The following is a 13,054-nucleotide window of genomic DNA, read 5'->3' on the forward strand; positions in this document are numbered from 1 at the left end:
GAAAATTTCCTTGGCAACAAACCCAGGCACCAACACACACACACACACGGGCTCTGGGAAAATTTTAAAGTTGACAACTTGTTAGGACGGCCTCACAATCTTGTCCCGGTCTGCAGTGTGAATGACTGGTGCCTACCTGGCACTTACATAAGCATTTTCATAGACCCGAAGGGTTAGGTGCCCTAACGCCACCCTAACAACACATACAAAATCCTGGGCATGAGTTCACTTGAGCTCCCCTTTATGGGCTGAAAGTAGACTTCTGAGAAAAGGATCACATATTCTTTCATCAAAACTGCCAGCAATGGTCTTTGCGTACGCCCGACTCTCCTTTAAGGAAGAAAGCATGTACAGTATTGTGTGACTGCATCCATCTGCCTAGGAGCCGTGAGCTTTCATCTGCGATTGGGCCCTTCCGTAGTTGGGTGTCTGTAGTCAAACTCCCAATGGACCCCCTGAGCTTCCCCCTGCTTATAGGAAGGGGATGGTAACGCCTACCTGTCAGGGTTATGACGAGTGTAAAATGAGTGCATGTGCATGAATATGTGTCTGTCGGTCTCACAAAAGGCTGCCAGTACTGTGCCTGTTACACAGGCATCTAGATTCGCTCTATCCTTTTGCTTTGCCATCCCTAGAAGGTTATCTTTGTCCACACAGTCCAGGTGTGTGACCACTCAGTCCACACCCAGTTCAGCAGGAAAGCAAAGAGTAAGGATGGAGGGCATGCCCTGTGCCCAGGAACCCCACACGTCATTGTCACCCTCCCCATCCCAGCCGGGAGATTAGGGGCCTTGGCTAACTAGAGGAGAAGAGGCCATGAGCCTAGCCCTACGTTCTGTTAACATAAAACAGTGAATGATGGGAACTGAGAACAACCCAACAGTGTCTGCCCTAGATGAGATGAAAAAATTAAAGAATAGCTAGAAAATTATGAGATATTTAAAAAGAAAAAAGAGACTAGGGCACTTCTAGGTAAACCAGTACAAAGAATGTAGTGACAGAAAACTGGACGTGTCATCAAAATAACTCTTTCTGGGAGCTCTAATGCACTCATAGGCAGACAATAAATAGAGAATATTGATTCTTAACAAACTGGTAGAGCGTTGAGGAGGGACCACAAGCATCCGTGGCCTTTTTGCTCCATAGCCAAGTATGTTCGTTCCAGCAGAGTAGGGCTGGCTATAAATATCAGCACCTTTGGTACCGCAGGGCACTGATGACTTCATTTGGGGGGTGGTAACAACACTCATAGCGTTGCCATCTCAAACAGGCAGACTCATTTAAGAACAGTGAGGGAAACCCACAGATCTGCCACCTTGAGGATGTGCTCCCCGCTGGGTTAAGTAGTGAACTAACCTGAGCATAAGGCAGGAGACTCTGGGCAAGGGAAAGACACTGAGGCTTGAGATAAGCTCTCTACAGCTCCTGGCCAGCTAGGGAACCATGGATGTATGAGGAAGAACCAAGCAAGTCTGGGAAGAGGTGAAGGCCAAGGGAGAGCTGAGAACTAGCTATAACCCTGAATGCATTTCCAACCCATGCACGAGGATTGGCAGAAGCTGTATGGTCTGAAAGTATATGAGCATAATAAACATCGATCATATCACTGGCTGATTAAGACACAAGAATGACCTCCTAGGAAGCCAGGCTATAAGTAAGCATTAAAATTTTGTAAAAAGCTGATTATAGACATCAGCAGTTGTATGCTACAGTGGAGAAAGTTTTCCACCATTTAAGTCTATGCAAATTGCCAAAAAAAAAAAAAATTGAACAACTTAAGTGTTTTCAACGTAAAATTTCAACACACTCAAAGAAACTGTGAACCATACTCATAAAAAAAGGCAATCAATAGAAATAGACTCTTGAGTATAGCAAACAAACAGTACACTTGAAGATAAAGCCAGAGATAGAACTTAAAGATACAGCAATCTGATCTATTCAATTTTAAGGAAAGAGGGAAAAAAAGACTGAACAAAAAGGAACAGAGCCTAGAGACCTATGAGAAAATGTCAGGTGTCCCATGCACCAACATGAGTAATGGGATCCCCAAAAGGAAAATGAGAGGAAAGATGGACAAAGGGGCAGAGAGTAAAACTGTGGTTGCCAGGGCCTGGGAATGGGGGCGTTAACATTTAAGGGGTACAGAGTTCCAGTTCACAAGAAGAAATGAGTTACGGAGAAGGATGATAGTGACATTATGAATGTATTTAATACTGCTGGCCTGTGCAGTTAAAAATGGTTCATATGGTAAGTTTTGTTGTCTATATGTTACCAAAATAAAAATGTTTCTCTTTAAAAAAGGAGAGCTATAAGAGCCCCTTTGATAAGTAGGGACAAAGAAAAAATGTGAATGATACAAAGATGGGCAGGTAAGCGAGGATAAACACAAAAGTGAGTAGAGATAGAGACTAGAGTATCAAGAAGACTTACACACAAATGATTCATAAATAATTAAAACATATATGCAATATATAATTAAGTAATAAAATATATGTGCATCTATACATACATAAATATAAATATGTTCAGTTTATAGCCAGAAGTTTAAGGCAAACTGGAACTTATCTAGACAAGAATACAGAAAGCAGAGCTATTAAATATCTGTTTTCTTTCTGTTCCTCCTATCAAGGGGAATGACTATCATTTTGAAAGCATGAAACAAATATTCACAGGAAAGAAGTAAATCACACAACAAGAAAGCATATTATCAGAGAGGCCCTAACTACTTTATGTGAAATCAAATCAATTCTCCTGCACTCTGAAAATTACATCTTAGGATTCTTATCCCAAATCCCCATCATAAAAAAAAGAAATCACAGATGCTATTGCTAAACTGTTGTCAGCAGTCTCTAAGGAAATGGAAAAGATAATAGTTATAATCCCACGGTATCCAAACTGTGTAGAAAAGCACCATGAAACATTCTAATTCTCGAGGAAAACACATTCTTGACATCCATTGGAGGGAGAGGAAGCATGAGCCTGAGGTAGTTCACAGTTTCAACAATAGATAGCACTACGTTCCTTTCAATAGCACCACGTCTTCCTGAGGCTGGTTGCTCTGGTGGTTGCTAGGATAAAAAGCAAGGACCATGGGAGAATCAAAGAGGAGCAGGAGAGAAAGCAGGCTTCCTTCACCCAAGTCCCACAGTGGGGGCTTTTCTGAGCCCCACTCGCAATGTTTCAAGCTCCTGTGGAGGTGGGAATCCTGTCTATTTTTTTCTTTTAATGAATTACCTCTGCTGAGCCTGAGCTTCTAACTTTGCACTGTGTTTTGTAAGTTTTCTGAAACACAAACCTAAAATAGCAGCAACAACCACCGCAGATGGTTGAAGGAAGATGCTCAGTACTATAGGTCACAATGTTAACGAGAGACATCAAAATGGTTACATCCAGGAAAGAACAATCAGAAATATGAAAGTTTTTAAAGTTATTAATGATGGGAAGCCGTTGAGGAGATTGAGAATGGGTGGCCCAGAGAAGAAAAGAGTTAACATCAGGTGTCTGCCACTACTATGAAATGTCGTCCAGGTGCCCAGTGACCAGATTATCTGGTTTCGCCTGATGGATAATTCCTCAACCGTGTCTCAGAAACAAGAATAGGTAGCAAAACACGGAGCTGAGGCCAATATTTTCACACAAGATTCGTGCAGAACTGATCAAAAATCACTGAGATTGGGTAGGTTGTATCTAAAGCTGTCACCGTCCCATTTAAATGATGATCTACAGCTGACATCCAAAGCAATTTCTGTTGCACCAAAAATCAATGAACTCCAGTGCTAATCAATGAACAACAAATATTAATTAAATGCTCAAGGAAAGCCAGAGTTGTGTTTTAGACTGTATTTAGACATGGGTAATGATCCTCCTTTCTCAAAATAGCAGAAACCTCTACAGTTTTACTCAGACTACACTCCAGAAGTTCCAGCAAAACACAGGATAGTAAAAATACATCACACAGGCACAAAATGTAAATCCGTCTTAATCATTAGCTGCACTCCACCTTCGATCCCCCAATATCCAGTGCAGTTGCCAGGGAGCCCAACATCCATTGCTTATGGCTGCTTTCCTCACACACAGAAAGCATGTACCCGGCCCGCTTGTTTAGGGCGATTTGTCCTGACTGGTGGCATTTCCCAGCACTGTGACGCCTGATCAGCTCAGGACACCCCGAGGAGAAGACGCATGGTATGACACATTGCAGAGGGGGTCCTTACCACACGTTTTCAGCATGCATTTCTTAGGAATTCTGAAAAAAGGCAAGGGCGTATGGTCTTGAAGTAAATATTTAAAAAATCATCAGTGTGTTTTAAATGGCAGGACTGTGGGTAACCTGGTGGAATCAGTTCAAGGAACTGGAAAAGGGTGTTAAGAAGTCAAAAGATACTCAGATGCTATTGTTGGCTTTCAAGAGTTAAAATGAGAAACATGGGCGATGTTTAAACAACTAACGCTAGTGAAAGTAGGAAGAGAAGAATATGGAAATACAGGAGTTAGTAATATGCCGCGATGACTAATGACAATGATCACTACAGTGTCAATAAACAACTTCTGGTAGCACCGTGCCCATAAAATGTGTGGGATGGGAGGACAGACAACTCTAATAATAAAGTACCAATCTTCCCCTTGTTAGAGAAAATCATCTGGAAACACCGTTCTGTGGTGGGGTGACTGATCATTTGGCCTACCCAGTCATGTCCTGAGTTTTACACTGCAAGTCCCTCAGTTTGGGGTAAAGCAGGACTTCGGTCACCTTCCTAGTGACACAAAAACCCCTTGCCCATACCCGGTTAGCAATATTATCATATCGCCATTTTCCATGACTTAATCAAGGGAAAGAACACCAGTGTCATTTCGTGTGATTTTTTTTTTTTTGGTTTCTCCCCTAACGGGTCCACAGTGTACCTAAGCCTTCCTGCAGGGTTCCCCACGGAGAGGAGAACAGCGGGCCCCCTCCCCCGTGGGACGTTCTGCAGAGGCCAGTGCAGGGCCCCGCACACTTACCCTTGCTGCAGCCCCACGGGTTGCTGACATCCAAGTGGCTCGCGCCGGGAACACAGGCATCACACTTTGAGCCGGTGACAAATCGTTTACAGAAACACTGGCCTGTGACCAAGTGACAGGTCTCATTCAAGGCTCCTGAGAGATGACAATTGCAAGGCTGACATCTGAAAACAAGAGAAATAAACCATCCAAGAGAATCACGTTTTGGTTAATAATTCATAGTGTAAGTCACAGGCATCTACCGATAACACTGTGGGATGAGATGTTTTAGCCAATGTGCTGAAAATGATTCTTGAATTAAACAAACAAATGTGAAATAAAACAAAACACACAAAAACGTATTTACCAAAATGCTGCTTATGATAAAACCTCTATGAAGACTTCTCCTTGTAAACTAATTGAGAGCCCCCCAAACCTGTTACGTGGCTGTTTTACACGTCACAGCACACCTTATGGATTATTTTGAATCCCATTGTTCAAGTAAGAATCCTGTAAATTTTGCTTTCTCACAAAAAACAGTTTTCGTGACAGCTAAAATGTAAGATTAGGCACCCCCAAAATTATCTTTTCAAGTATTTATCAGTGGTGAGATAGAAAGTGGATGTAATAATCATTGTTTTCCCTAAAAATCTTGAAATTCTACATTTAGTTTTATAAAGACTAACTTTCACTGAGAAAACAGTTTGGAGAAGGCACGTTCCGATGCTGACGGTGCCTTAATACATGTTATATTCCCTTGTTTATTTTATGCACTAAACTCACTTATCCAGAGTGGTTGGAGAACAGAGAATTATTGTGACCTAGGAAAAGAAGCTAACACTATAAATATAATGGGAGAACTTCACTTCAACTCACATTTCTTGGACCCAAAGTTGCTCCTCAAAAAATTACTGTTCTGGCATTTCGCTGATAGAAACTAAAACCTGTTTCTTCAAACTCTTAACTTGTGACAATGTCACTGACTAGAATGAGCAAACTTGGTGCCATGAAGCATTAGAGAAGCAAAAAATCATACTTGTCCAAAGATCACCCACATTTAACAAGGGCTTTCCATACAATGTATTTAATAACAACCTTACAGATTCACCTACGTTTTCTAATGAAGATGCTGGGTGGATGGAGTCGCTTTACCCTCTGCAACTTCTAGAGTGTGGTCTCTTGGGTAATCATTCCACACCCTTAAAAGGGCGGATAAAAGCTAGGCTGCTAAATAAGCTGCAAATTTGTTTTATGGACCAGTATCACCTAGGGAATAAATAAAGCACACTTTATCTTGAAAACCGCTATACCGTAGTGCGCCCTCTTTATGCCACGATAAAAGGACATTTTTCTCCTGTAACCAACTATATGACGTGCTTTATGTATAGACATTGCATCAGAACTACACTTCAAATCGATGTTTTGTTTGGGCTACTTAAGTACGGGAGCTGAAGAAAACGATGCATTGAAATTAAAATGGAATTAGAGAAGCAGCAAAATATTTAATTTGCTCTTAAGTTCATTATATGCTATTACTTAGAGGATGTTGGTTGTAGGTCTTTTATGTCATATTGGTAAGATGGAGCAATAAGATGCACACTTCTCCCAGTACACAATTTATCACCGCACCGCTCACGAATAAGTGTCTCTCGAGTATTTCAGTTTTTATTACCATTCACTCATGAGACAATCACACTCGTTTTATATACAGTACATTTAGAGGGACAGTTTCCAATGCATAGCGTAATTCCTTTTCTCGATGCTGTTCTCTTTTCTTCCAGCTACATGCTTAACTCTAAGTCAGCTCTAAGTCGATATCCATGGAGTATTACGTTCTGAATCTAAATGGAATAAATAAATCGCTTCTTCGCAACGCAGGCAGTGTTTTGAGTAATTAAATGGGACTATTCCTGATTTTATAGTCTCTTATCCAAGCCACAGTTGTATCTAAATTATCTCACTTGTGATAATTGCTTGACTTCAGTATGAGGGAATTTTATCTGGATGAAGTTCACAGGAGACTTTTCAGAATATTATAGTTTGTTTCTAGCCCAGAGGACAGTGGGGATAATTTTGTAATTAAGGCTTAAGTAAAATGATTCCTGTAAATTTCTCAGCCACTTAAATATAATTTTAAACATTTCCAAGACTCTTTAGCAAATAAGCTACAAGTTTGATGTCATTTTATGAGTTACCACTTCTCAAGAGCACTTTCTAAATGAGATATAGCTCACGTTTATTAAAACAGAATTATACATAATAAAGGAAAAGACATTTCAAGCTTTGAGAGAGAAACAGCAAACTAAGATGAATTGCGATATTGATTTTGTCAGGATAAATGGTTTCTGTAATATTAATATAAAGAAACCTTTATTACACTGACTCTCCTGATATAGCCCGCGCTCTCCCGCAATCTGTTTAAAATCTCCATTTTTCATCCTTATGGGAAAACCTCACTTGCTAAATGGATTTCATAAAGAGTAATCTGTCAAGATGTATATAGATAAACAATTTGTGATGTTTATTGACCAGTTCATTATGGTAAACAAAACAGAAGGGAAGCATCGCTAATCTCCACACACAGGCGGCTTACACTAGTTCTGACTGGGCCTCCGTTGTCACTGGACACAATGGAAAAGAAGTTAATTGGCCTCTGTCTCTTAAATCTCAAATCTCATCCATTTCACTTTCCAGGGAGCCTCTTCTCGTTGAACAAACAATAAGAGAAAGAGTCGCCCTCCTTCCTGCTCTTACAGAAACATCACTATTAATGAAGGGAGCGTGTCTCAGTAATGCGTTGCATTGTCAGGGACTCCATCGTCTGAGGAAGAGCTACTTTAGGAAGCCCAGAGATACAAGCCGGGATATAGATCACTTTACTGGCATCGCTGTCCGGACTCTTCTCTCTGTCTGGGGCCTGAACTCCCGGGTAGCGCCAAATTGATTTAAATGTATTGAATAACACAAAAAAAACCATAGAGGGTCAACTATGTTCCAGGACTGGAGTAACACTGGAGACATAAAGATGAGTAAGACACAGAGTCAGCCCTGTCCTCAAGGAGCTCAGAGTCTAGTAAGATAAAAAATTTTTTAAAAAGAGTATTTTTAAAGATTTTATTTGTTTGTTTTGGGGGAGAGGGGAAGGGAGGGAGAAGTAGAGGGAGAGAAGCATCAATGTGTGGTTACCTCTCACTCACCCCCTACTGGGGACTTGGTCCGCAACCCAGGCATGTGCCTTGACTGGGAATCTAACTGGTGACCCTTTGGTTCACAGGTGTGGCTCAATTCACTGAGCCACACCAGCCAGGGCAAAAAGCATATTAATAAAGATGTACATAGGCTCTTCGAGGGCACAGAAAAAGGGATGCTATCTAGTGTGGGGGCAAGGGAGGGGACAGGGGATGGAGGATGAAGAAGGAATCATGGAGATGTTTGCACTGTTTATTAAAATAGGAACAAACCAGGCAAATGGGGCGGGACAAAATAGAAAATAGACAAAAGGAGAGGGTGTCGAATTAGAAGCAATTCAAGAGTCTTGGATACGGATTCAGAACAGGGGGTGAGCAGTGACAGCTTGAGCTGGAAAGGTGAAGAGAGAGAAGATATTGCTAAATGAGGGACATTTGAGACAGTGGTGAGGGGCAATGGAGAGGGAGGGGTTTGATCTAAGAAATGGTATAAAATCACCAGGATGAGGTTGGCAAATGGAAAAGAGAAGCAAACAAGGGCCTGGAGTTACTCCAGTTTTCTAATTTGCTGACAGGTGGATGATGGAGATACCACTCAATATAATAAGGAAAGGAGGAAGAGACCTCAATTACTGAGAGAATCTAGAGAAAAATTATTAACAATTATTAATGAATAGAATAGAAAGAAGCTTCAAGGAAAATTGGAGAAATTGGACAAAGACTTTTCTTCCACCCCTAGCACAAAGACTAGCACACTATAAGGGTTCAATAAAATTTGTTGAATAAATGACAATTTAGCTGTTTGGAGTCCTTTTTGATTGGCATAGCCATCTCCCTGGCTAACCTCTCCTCCAAGGAAGAGGCCACTTTGCTTCCAGCATTGGCCCTCTTCTGTAAGGCCACTCCCTAAGGCCAGAGGAAGTCTCAGCTGAGTCCTCTTGGACAGGTCCCGTGAGTACTGGAGTGCCCTCAATCACTTTGGTTTTCCCCTGGCTAAGATCACACAGCATTTCATTTCTAATATCGAGGTTCTTAGTATTCCTTTCGTCACATTCTATTAACAGCACCTGGATGCCCTTGGAACTGGAATCAGAATTATAGGAAAGGAATTCGGGGTTTAGCGATCCTCTTTGTTTAAGCTGGAAGCCACACTCACATGACCTGTGACTTGCTTTGGCCAATGGCATAGGCAAAAATAACACGGTGGCAGTGCCGAGCAGAGGCCTCGAGTGTCCCTGCGTGCTTCTGCTGTCTTTCTGGGGTCTCTGCCACCACCAGCCAGGGCGTGCCCATCACCTAGATAATAGCATGCCACCCGAAGAACCACTGGGGTGCACGAACCTGTGGGGAACGCACCTAAATTGTTTCATGATCCTGCCAGGAAAGGAAGGAAGCTGACACACAAGTTATCTGCTTCCTTGTGAAGTCATCAACCTGTGTCTTAGAGAAAAGACCGATTGACATCGGTCGGAAACATGCACGTGAAAAGATTACAGACCCAATGGCTAAGCTAGTATTGAAATGGTGAAAGTTTGTAGTAAAACCAAAACGAATCTGGTCACAGAAACATTCTCATTTGTTGTATGTTTTAGAAGTCTGAGGCCTTAGGTGGCGCAGCCAACCTAGACCCCGACTCCCCACTATTCGAGGAAAATCACAGTTCAGTGTATGTCAGCTGGTAAGAGACAAGGAGTGCTACAGCTGGCCCTTGGAGGCTCAGAAAAAGACAAAGTACAACTAATGAATGTAGAGAGAAGTCCTTCGGGGGAAACCTTCGGGGGCTGCAATGTGTGGGCGTTCCGGAGACACTGGAGCGGCCCTAGGGGTGTGGGGAGGAGGAATCCCAGTGTCGGTCAACTGGAGGACAGAGCCCAGGACTGTACTGTCACCTGTGGGTGTTAATTACCTACGGGGACAAGGCGAATGTGGCCCATTTTCTCTCATTGTTTTTGTTTTAGACAAATGCAATATACTTTTTTTTGCTTTATTGATTTTCTAGTGGGCAGACTTTTTTTTTTTTTACCACATTGTTTCCGATACTGATTAAATCATGTTCACTTTATGTGTCAGCGGTAAATGAAGTGATTTTTGTACTTGGATCTGCTTTTTCGAATGCATGTCCCCTTTTCTCGTGAGCGGGAACTTTTGAAGAATGAACCACTGGGGTGGGAACAGGGGGTGATTTTCCAGCTTGTTATCATTGGGTCTGGGCCTTTTTATTGTTATTGCTGTAGTTTAGGGGCAGAGCCTGCTTTACTTTGCTTATTTTGCCCTTGAGAGTATAAAAAAATATTTGATAAGTACAAGAGACGTAAGAGAACGTGGAGAAGGGGAAGGGATATGAGTGTTCTTCATGGAGGGGGTAAATAAGACACCTCTGGAAATATAAGTGGAAAAAACAGAAGAGAATGTCAATTTGTTTTCCAAATCAGTGAAGAGATACCGTGACACTTGTGTTTTCTCCTTGCTTAACAATAAAATACTTAAAATCTACTCTAGAAGTTTGGAAACTAATGAAGTAAATTTATACTTGTAAGCCCCTACCATGAAGCCTGATTCAAGGTGCATTTCATTGATTTTAGCTTATTTTCTCGCACTTCGACAAAAGTTTAACATCAGGGCATCCGTGATTATTTTCCGATACTGATGTCTGTACACCATTTAGACAATAAATGAGTTTCTCTCTTCGGGAAACAAAAATTCCTCATACTAGATGGAATCCCATACATTTTAGCCATCACTGTACACATTCGCAGAACAGACATTGTTAGTGTATATTCACAGTTGCAACCAGAAGTCAACAAAGAGACTTCAATACCATGTAGGAAAGGAATGGACAACATAAAAAGAATAAAGCCCATTTTTATCTCTTCTCTCTGAGGAGCAAAACTATAAACTCAAGCCATTCCCAGGGTCACGTTTTGGAATCTCTCTCCCTGTGACTTTCTGGGCTAGAGGATTTCTTCTCTGATGATCACTCATGTTCAAGTGGAAGGAGAATCCATCAGCATGGGAGAAGGGTCAGCTCAAGACACAGCCATTCCATAGGATCGATTTAACAAGGGACAAGTCCTCCTGACTTTGAGGGGCCCCTATGGCCATGGGAGGCTTTATTCTTTCACAGAAGCTACTTTGTATATGGCGGCTCTCTCCAGTGGCTGCCTGTGTTCAGTACCAGAGCCAGTGCTGACCACTCACAGAGCATCCTGAGCCCCCCTCACAAGTGGGCGTGGTGGCCTGGAATAGATATTTTAACATTTGTATTCCTTTTTACCAAGATCATAACAGCATGGGATGGCATGAGTTTTATTTTTATTTTTGTGGGAGGTCAGAAAAGTCATGAAAAAAATTAGTTTTGGCTCTATTAACTGAAACCTATATAATTTTATTAACCAATGTCACCCCACTAAATTTTTAAAAATCATATTAGATATAATTTGAAAATAAAAAGAATTTAAAAAAAGAATGGGAGGCATGAGGGACATTTAAGTTGAAAACTCAGAGGACAGCTAGCATTAGCTATGGTAGAGATCTGAATGGATAACGACATATGTGGGAGTCACTAACATGTATGTACTGAGTGAAATCACAGATCTAGATATGCACATTGAAGGGGGAAAGCAAAGAGGAGTAATCAACAAAAGAGAGCGAAAAAAAATCACAGGAGTAAGATCTTGGGAGCCAAAGAAGAGATAATTGCAAGAAACAGGGAGGACAATAAAGCAATTGTTACAGTGAAAAAAACATGACTCATTAGAAGCAACCATAAATTAATTTTACTTCCATCTTTCACTGATCCTTTAACTACACAGCATGAGGCAATATCCCCCTGCCTGACACTTGGATATAAGGTGAGTCAGTTATATGGCTTTTCTGGTCTTTTATAACTTACAGAAAGTGCTAGAAATGTTTTAAATTGCAAAGCACAGGTTCAACAAAAAGAACAAAACTAGAGGCATCACACTTCTTGGTTTCAAAATATATCATAAAACTATAGTAATGAAAACAGTATGGTGCAGAGCAAGGAGCAATGGGTATTTCTCATAACCAGATGAGCACCACAAGGAAGAGAGACAGGGTGGCATTGTCTCAATGCCTGTACAAATGGCGACCCACACATCTAAAGGGTGCTGAGTAGAGAAAATACTGAGATTCCTATGGGCTGCAAAATTATTTAGCAACAAACTGGCAGAGAGGCCTCTGACTACACCAAAACTGTAGGTCAGAGGTACCCAGGGAGAGCAATCAGTGAAGAAATCACGAAGGCTCCAGCCCCAATGAAAAGTCAACTTTGTACATGCGCGAGACCAGAGACAGCAGCCTGCTTTGGGTGTTGCTAGTCCAGTGAATCCCTACCCTTCCTGCAGCCTGTGCACAGAAGAAAAAGAGCATAGTGATGCTCTCAGACTAACAGAGCCTTATGCAAATGGCAACAGAAGTCACGCATCATGCATTAAAAAAAGAAATGTAATAAAACAAAAAATTATTTTACTAAATATTTTAAGTATCATGGTGAAATTTTTTAAATCACACTGAATGTTAGTAGAAGGCCAAATAAACTTGTTTGAGTTCTTCCTCAATAACTTAACCAGTCGCCCTGTCCACACTCTGATCGGGGTGTTAATGAAGAGTGGGGGGCCGAAGGCAGGCAGCAGGGGGACAGTGTGCTGAAAGAGCCCGATCATCCCAACTCCTTGAGGAATTAGCAGTGATCATTATAAGTATATACACACAGAGAGACACGCTGAGAAACAGATTTTGTATGGTTTATAAGGAACAAAATACTATTTGCTTGGAGACAAGAACACTGAAGAATTAATGGATATAGTCCCAACACTAGACAAATTGATAATCTAACCAGGAAAAAACAACAACAAAAAAACCCT

At 41.4% G+C, this 13,054-nt stretch overlaps 1 protein-coding gene across 1 annotated transcript in view; it reads right to left on the bottom strand.

The window, feature by feature from the left end:
- The window catches only part of USH2A (usherin), a 499,855-nt gene that overhangs the window by 378,518 nt on the left and 108,283 nt on the right, over positions 1 to 13,054 (bottom strand). Inside the window, exon 15 of the mRNA XM_053912470.1 lies at positions 5,002 to 5,165. Coding sequence (XP_053768445.1) covers positions 5,002 to 5,165 — 164 coding nt within the window. The remainder of the gene's footprint in view (positions 1 to 5,001; positions 5,166 to 13,054) is intronic.

Source organism: Desmodus rotundus, chromosome 10, assembly GCF_022682495.2.
Source record: "Desmodus rotundus isolate HL8 chromosome 10, HLdesRot8A.1, whole genome shotgun sequence".
In the NCBI taxonomy this organism is placed as follows: Eukaryota; Metazoa; Chordata; class Mammalia; order Chiroptera; family Phyllostomidae; genus Desmodus; species Desmodus rotundus.